At 37.7% G+C, this 8551-nt stretch overlaps 1 protein-coding gene across 1 annotated transcript; it reads left to right on the plus strand.

The window, feature by feature from the left end:
• The first annotated feature begins 384 nt into the window (after nucleotides 1–384).
• Nucleotides 385–8490, plus strand: LOC102227074 (protein transport protein Sec61 subunit alpha-like). Its single transcript, XM_023325281.1, has 12 exons — nucleotides 385–545; nucleotides 2206–2273; nucleotides 2401–2466; nucleotides 3422–3500; nucleotides 3594–3725; nucleotides 3802–3911; nucleotides 4458–4611; nucleotides 4734–4915; nucleotides 5656–5841; nucleotides 5938–6014; nucleotides 7699–7855; nucleotides 8065–8490. The coding sequence occupies exons 1-12, from the start codon at nucleotides 539–541 to the stop codon at nucleotides 8122–8124; spliced, it is 1278 nt and encodes a 425-aa protein (XP_023181049.1). The 5' UTR covers nucleotides 385–538; the 3' UTR covers nucleotides 8125–8490.
• The last annotated feature ends 61 nt before the right edge of the window (nucleotides 8491–8551 follow it).

Below are 8551 nucleotides of genomic sequence, written 5' to 3' on the forward strand. Positions count from 1 at the left end.
TATTGGTTTATTTTGTCTTGTCTGTGTCGACTCTAGACAGACAAATTAATCCCTGTTTATAGTGAACAATGAGTATAAATAAACTTAATTAGCTAAAAGGAATCAAACAAGGCCAATTCATGACTTCGTGAATAATCTTACAGCAGAGACGTGCAACTTGTTTGATTCTTCATCATTCTGCTTTTTAAAAAAATTTATTTATTTAAATTAGTGGGGATCTGGCAACACTGCGAATTCCAGAGCGTGAACGCATCACGACTTGATTGGGATGAATCTTTATCATTACGAGTCAGAACGCAAAGGTTCCACCAGCTGGCGCTCATCGCAACTCTCAAGTCAACAAATCTGTTGATGATGGGATTTGCTTCAGTTTGTTCACTTAAAGTGATTCGTTCATTTGAAGAGGTCGTTCATGAACGACTCACTGCCGCTTTTGATTCTTTCTAAGTGTCAGAACTCTCATACGGCACCGAGGCAGCAGCAGTCACTGAGATTCAATCAGAGCTGGAAAAAGATTTACGACCATTATTAAAACATCATGGGCCGTGAGTAGCTACTAAATATGGGCAGAACTTTGTGCCATCAGAAACTGAATTTCAGTAGCTTCTATTTTCTTCAATTTTCTATTAAATTTGTATACAATAAATGCCGAATTTACATCATTTAAAATCCAGTGTATAGGTTTGGAAAGGATTGTCTCTAAAGGGAAATTGAAATTGAAATTGAAATTAATATTTTCAAACTGAATTCATTTAGCAGAAACAAAATATGCCACTAAATTCACGTCAGTGGAATGTGTTTTATTTAATGGCGTTAATATTAATATTGCGCTCTATTTTTTATAGCTAACTAAATATTGTTGTCAGGACACTCTTGTAATAGCTATAGATATTTTATCTTAAGGAGTTTTATCCTAGTTATTTTAAGATTGAATGCATTAATTTGCTTTGAAACTGTATTTTATGCTAGTAAACTTTCAGCTCTCAAATACTTTCGTTTTCTGTTTTTACCACAAAATTTCAGTTGGACATTTCAATAGATCTGGCCAATGGAGTGGAATGGCTCAGTAAAACACATCAATTATAAGAAAAACTGTCATGTGAAAGCTAAGTTAGGGTTTATCAGCTTAACATAACATTTACTTTTAGGCTATCGTTTGTTTACAATACGCTTCTTCCTGGACACGTAATGCATTTGTTACAAACCAGAGCGTCTAGTCTCAGACCGCAGCCCATTCGACGTGAAGAATGAACTCGATCTGCGTTCGGTTCGCTCAAGTCCGTCCTCGTCACATGTTGACGCGCAGGGTACCCCTTTCGCGTCAATATGTGACGCGAGGGGTTTTACCCTATGCCTTACCGTGATTTTTGCCCTAAACCTAACCAAATCGTCGGGTTTTGAAGGTTCGGCAGCGGTTGCGAGAACCCTTCGCGTCAATAATCCACGTAAAAGACGTGACCTTCCCAAATCGTCAACATGTGACGCCGAAGGACCCTGCCCAAGTGGTCAGAAATCGTCCCAACTCGTCAATATATGACGATTCGGGAGTGAGAATGTGTTGGTACAACGTATTTTGGTCAATCTGCGCTTGATTACCATGCGACCCAAAACATTGATTTTAAGTACTGAAAGTGAATGGTGAAAACAGAGACTGAACATTTTTGAGACTTGAATTTTCACAAAGACGAAATACAGTTTCAAAGCAAATTAATTCAGTTTCACTTCATAGACAATAATTTCCAAAACAATGGATTTCCGATTATGCTAATTCAGATTACGTTTTTATTCCTTGAAGTTGAGCAATACATATTCGAGCAGAACTTATTCAAATTCAGTTTCTGACAGCAAGTTCTTCCTGACCATATAGTGTAGGCCCTACTTTTAAATTAATCTTTGTCAGATTTAAATGGTTCTTTATAAGATTGACGAATGAAACGTTGCTTAACATGTTTTCTAATTACTATTCACTTTTGCTAACATTGCATGGTGTTTTTTTTTTATTATTCCTGTTGGAGCATCAATCTACTCTTATCTTTATCTCAAAAATGAACTACTACAAGCAGTCAGCAACAGTCGAATAATAAAATTATTTATAATATCTATTTTGTCTTCATAACCCTAAACCTCTCAATGCCACGTCCTATTCACGCCCCCCACCCCACCCTTTAATTCAAAGTCAAAACTTTCATGTTTGATTGCTTCCAGGTAAATTCTTGGAGATAATAAAACCATTCTGTGCGGTGCTACCCGAGGTCCAGAAACCTGAAAGAAAGGTCGATATTTATTTTTATTTATTTTTTGCTTACAGTGCTATAATTTTGAAGTTATTAAATGACATTTATCTTGGTTTATGTTGCTTCCTCTTTGTGTAACTCCTGACAATGTGTGCTTGACCAACAGATCCAGTTCAGTGAAAAGGTGCTATGGTCGTCAATTACTCTCTTCATCTTTCTTGAGGGTTCCCAGGTAAGAAAAAATGGCATCAGTATTTATGTAAAACGTTAGTATTTCTACATAAATACTACATAAATGCCTGGTCTTACAGTTATTACTAAATATTTAATTCTAAAAATAACAGGTAAAATAAGTTTTTCAGTTTTTAATTTGTCAATTATTAAATAGTTAATTATTATGTAGTAAGTATGTATCCACATACTTACGGATGTATGTAATTACTCAAATTAATAATTGACAAACAAATTATTTTTCCATAAATATAGTTTCCTCAATAAATGCAATTTGAGAGCTCCCCTAAATCAAGTTTATTATAAAAGCTGTTTCTTTAGATTGTCCTATTATTTTTCCAATGATGGTCATTAAATTAAAATATTTTTAAGTTTCTTTTTGCCATGCCAAATTTGGCATTTAATATATGCAATATAATGTACCTAGGGCTGCACAGTAGCGCAGTTGGTAGCACTGTTGCCTTGCAGCAAGAAGGCCCTGGGTTTGATTCCCGGCTCGGAGTCTTTCTGCATGGTGTTTGCATGTTCTCCCTGTGCATGGTGGGTTCTGTCCAGGTACTCCGGCTTCCTCTGACAGTCCAAAAACATGACTGTCAGGTAAATTGGTTTCTCTAAATTCTCCCTAGAGAATTGTAAGTGTTTGTGAGATGGTTGTTTGTCCTGTCTGTCTCTGTGTTGCCCTGCGACAGACTGGCGACCTGTCCAAGATGTACCCCGCCTCTCGTCCGTAACGTTAGCTGGAGATAGGTACCAGCACCTCTCCCGACCCCACTAGGGACAAGGGTGTTAGAAAATTGATGGAAAAATTAACCCCAATTTCTTTGGTGGCAGATATTAATTTCCTACCTTGAATAGAGATAATAAATATATATATATATATATTTTTTTAAATAAGGATATTTTTAATTATTATCTACTAACTAATTCAATCTATCTCATGAACTCTGTTCTTTCAGATTCCCATCTTTGGCATAAGGTCCTTAAACTCTGCAGATCCATTCCATTGGATGAGAGCCATTCTGGCTTCAAAAAGAGGTATCCAATCCATCCAACACATGCTAAGCAAAATAAAGTAAAATAAAATACTAAAGTTTTGCAGACAATGAGCTAACAAACATATCTTCATAGGTACTCTGATGGAGCTCGGTATCTCACCCATTGTCACCTCAGGCCTGATAATGCAGCTGCTGGCTGGAGCTAAGATCATTGAAGTTGGAGACACCCCAAAGGATAGAGCGCTCTTTAATGGAGCTCAGAAATGTATGAAACACAGACCTGGCTGTGATCTAAAAATTTCATTTGTATTTTGGGTCGTCTAATCTTTTAATGTTTTCAGTGTTTGGGATGATCATCACCATCGGCCAGGCCATTGTTTATGTGATGACTGGCATGTATGGAGATCCATCAGAGATGGGTGCAGGGATCTGTTTGCTCATCGTCATTCAGGTAAGAATGGCAAAAAGTGTTTTGATTGATCAAAGCATTTGAAAAGATAATATGTAAATTATAAAATCTTTAAGTTAGTACAGAGGCATTTTTAGAGAAGAAATTACCATACAGCGTTTTAGAAAAGTATCCATACCTCTTGAGTTTTTTTATCTGCACTGTCACCTCATAAGCCGACACTTCAACGTTTTACAATTTGGGACAAATAAAAATTTGAAAAGCATGGTGCGTGCTTGTATTTAGCATTTAAGCCCCCTTAGTCTGATAACTCTACATAATATTCACTGCATTTATTGTCTTTAGAATGTGTGAAATATGTGTCATGTCCCAATAAGATTTCCTGAAATTTCTGGTCATGACAAACTGCAACTAGACAGTATGATGCATTAGGTCACTGATTACATGGGTTTTACTTAAACATATACTGTAGACTAATTCCCAGAGCCAAAGGGTCTATTGCATAAATAATAATTTAATAATGTGCATTGACTGCAAATAAGAAACATTTTTACACAGCTTCCCTTGATTGAATGTATTCCTTTGTAGCTGTTTGTAGGAGGGCTGATTTTGCGGCTCCTGGATGAATTACTTGAAAAGGGCTATGGCCTTGATTCTAGGACCCCCCTGTTCATTGCCACCAATACCTGTGGGACCATCATGTGGAAGGCCTTTAGTCCCACCACTGTGACCACAGGAAATAGTAAGCAACCAAAGACCACTCTTTCAGTAGTCTTCCTGATGAATTGAGCATGCCTGTTTGAACTGTTCTCCAACTCATTTTTCTATGACGTACATATTTATTTGTGTAATTTTGTGATTCAGACACAGAACATGAGGGAGCAGTCATCGCTCTTTTTCACCTCCTCGCCACGAGGACTGACAAAGTGTGGGCTCTCCAGGAGGCCTTCTGCAGGCAGAACCTCCCCAACCTCATGAACCTCATCACTACAGTGTCTGTCTTTGCTGTAGTTATATACTTGGAAATGTGTTGCTTTCTTCTGTTTGTGAGTCTGATTCTCCATTAGAAATTGAGTTTTGTCTAAAACAAAAAATCTGATCTTCTCACAGAGATTCAGAATTGATCTGCCCATCAAATCTGCTCGCTACTTTGGCCAATATAACACATATCCCATCAAGCTTTTATACACCTCCTACATTCCCCTCTTCCTGCAGTCTGCTTTGGTCTCCAATCTGTATGTTATTTCCTATTTGCTTTTCACACGCTTCAGTGGAAATTTTCTGGTTGATCTGCTTGGAACGTGGTCCGTAAGTATACCAGTATTTACCTGCTTTAATTAAGTTGATTTTAAAGCACTGAGCCTCACCTTCATATTACTCTAAATTTTGCAGTCCTTATTATTTTAGTTGTTCTCTACCATATATTGGAAATTAAGATATAACAAGTTTGTTACTGTAATATGACAATCTATCATTATTTTTACTAAAAGTTCAATTTAGGATTTTCATGTCTGCTTACATGGTTGCTGCTGGAAAATTTAGACATAGTTTAGGTTTCCAAAATCATAAAATCAAGACAGTGAAAGTACAATGTCTAAACTTGAGAAAGTGAAAAATAATTTTAAAAAATAAAACGAAGTATGCTTGTTCATTTAAAATCATAGCCCAAATATAAAACATATTTGTATCACTATATGTGATTTGTGGTAAGCATTTATTTCATATAGTTCTAGATGTTTGGACATTTTTCTTTAATAAAATATTCTTTACCTGTTCATGATTACAGGAAGCTGGTGGCCCAGCCCGTATTAAGCCTGTCCGAGGACTTTGCTACTACCTCTTTCCACCAGAGTCTTTTGGTTCTGTTCTAGAGGACCCAGTCCATGCACTAATTTACATCTTTTTCATGCTCGGCTCATGTGCCTTTTTCTCCAAAACTTGGATCGAAGTTTCAGGCTCTTCTGCAAAAGATGTAAGTCATGGCTGCAGTCTATCAAGTGGTGGAGGTGTGGGGTTTTTTTTTCAAAGTCATTTTTGTGTTCAAGCTGTGCTCTTCATCACCATCCAGGTAGCGAAGCAGCTGAAGGAACAGCAGATGGTGATGAGAGGACACAGAGAAACTTCAATGGTTCACGAACTGAACAGGTAAAATCAAGATTTTCACTTTATGGGTTTATTTGGGGTTTTAATCAACTAAGCAAACAGAAACCTCAACCATCTTGATTAATGAGTCAATACAGCAAACAGTTAAAAGACAAGCCAAGAGAAGACATTTTATTATTACAGATAAGAGAAAAACAAGAAGCCTCTGACTGTAGATGCTCTGCCTTTCCAAGGTAGGCTCATGAAGAAGATAGTCACGGTGGTCCATAATTTTTGTGTTCCTATGAAGAATCCTTCTCCAGAGGTTCCACAGTCGTCCCCAGAACAGAACCAGCCTTCTTTTTTCAGGCTGTTGAGGATTTTTAGGTCCCTGGTTCTAATGCTGCCACCCCAGTAGATGACGGCAGAAGAGATGACTCTCACAACAGACTTATAGAAGATTTGCAGCATCTTGGTGCAAACCTCGAAGGATCTTTGCTTCCTCGAGAAGTACAATCTGCTCTGTCCCTTCTTGTAGATGGAGGTAGCATGATACAGTTTCATTAATGTTCATATTTGGAGCATTGCACTATGTGGGTAGGAAGACAACTTCAACCTCCAGGTTTTCTTTTAATCGACAGCCAGTTGGTTGAAACTTTCTCAGAGTTTGAAGCTCCAGCAGGACATAATTCCATGTACAAACTATCAGTATAAGAAAACGACCTAAGTTTAATAACCCCTGGCAATTCTGGTATTTTGTTTTGACTGTGATACCTTCCTGGAGGACATCGGCTGAGAAAATGCTGCCATCAACTAATCATTCTCCTTCTAATGCTATTAACTTTTTACTTTCATGAAGAGCAAAAATAATTCTTTCTTTTTGTGCATTCTGCCCTGTCTTTTCAAACCCCCAAGTCGGTCATGGCATATGGCCTCTTGCAGTGAGCCAGATTCTGCTGGAGGCTTCTTTTTCCTCTCCTCTGACTTGCATAGTGCTTTTCATGACCCTCAAAGATACTTTACAATGAAATCAGTCATTTCCATTCATGCACACAATCACACACTGACGATTGCAAGCTACTTGGGTAGTCTGCCATGTCGTGCCATCGGCCCTTCTGACCACCACTGGTAGGCAAGGAGATGTGTCTTGCCAAAGGACACAATGACAGAGGCAGACAGAGTAGGGATCAAACCGGATAGAAGGGAATCAAACGCACCGATTGCAGGATGAACTACCACTGCCGCCCATAAAGAAAGAAGTGAATTCTGAAAGTCAGTGACTCAATGCAATCTGCTGTTCCTTAAATATAAACTTTTCAAGCTACTTTGAATAATTAACTGAGCTTACTGAACTGTTTGGTAACTAGGATCAATTGGAATCTATGTATGATTGCATTGAAATGACTTTGTAAAGTGCCCCAAGATGGCATTTGTTGAGAATTTGTGCTGTGTAAATAAACTGAATTGATCTTAATAGTTTGGAAGAGTGGTCAAATATCCTTCAGAAGCTTGTTGATGGCTACAAGGACTGTGTGGTTTCTCTGCAATTTGCTAAGAAACATTTACCGTAATAATTGGTTATTAACTAACATTAAAGTTGAATGTAAAATAAGATATCATCTTAATAGTTAAAAACAGAGTAATGTTTTTTATAAGCATGACAACTGTCTAAACTCTTCTTTATTTACTTCTGACAGCATTTATCATTTTTTCAGCCATGTAAATTTTTCCCAAATCTTTTTTTTAGGTACATTCCAACAGCTGCTGCCTTTGGTGGAGTTTGCGTCGGCAGTTTAACGGTGATGGTGGACTTCCTTGGTGCCTTTTGCTCCGTCACCGAGATGCTGATATATGTCAGCATCATCCACCAGTACTTAACAATCTTTGTGAAAGAACAAATTGAAGTAAGCAGCATGGCATCTGTGCTCTTCTAAAACAAGCTGTTACTTTGCTTTTTTTTTTTAGCAAGATAACAGCTTTTTAGAAAGCTGTTACAACAATTTTTGTTACTCTCTTTTACATCCATGAACTGTATCTGCTCAGCTGAAAGGGGATGTTGTAGGATAGTGAACTACATGCTGACTTTCACATAATTTACTCTCTCCTCACTCAGAAATCCCAAGAGGATGAAGATAACGCCTCTTCAGCTGAACATCCTCAAAACTCCAGATAACTACCAAGACTTTCTGAATAGCTTCTCGAAGAAATCTCTTTTACTTTTTACATGTTTTTCCGTAGACTGAGGAGCTAGCGCTTCAGAATATAAGCATAATTAGGAGGTGACTGCCAGCTGCCTGTGTTTAGTGATATGTCTTTGATTAAACCTTAACTCTCATCTTAGTTATATCTCTGTTAACCTGCCAATCAGAAGCTGGCCTGTCAAGTGCTGATTCAAATACTGTAAATGTTCCTTTGTGTAACCTTGATTTGGACCTGAGGCCTCAGAGCTCACATTGGGCTCCAGCCTCAGGAGGGGTGCTCTGAACACTCATCCATTAAGTGTTGGTTCTTGTTCTTTTAATGTGTGGCATTCAGGGATCTGCAGTATTAACTCAACCCCTGAAGAATGTATTTTATATTGTTTATATTACATAATATTG

Source organism: Xiphophorus maculatus, chromosome 20 (assembly GCF_002775205.1).
Source record: "Xiphophorus maculatus strain JP 163 A chromosome 20, X_maculatus-5.0-male, whole genome shotgun sequence".
Lineage (NCBI taxonomy): Eukaryota > Metazoa > Chordata > Actinopteri > Cyprinodontiformes > Poeciliidae > Xiphophorus > Xiphophorus maculatus.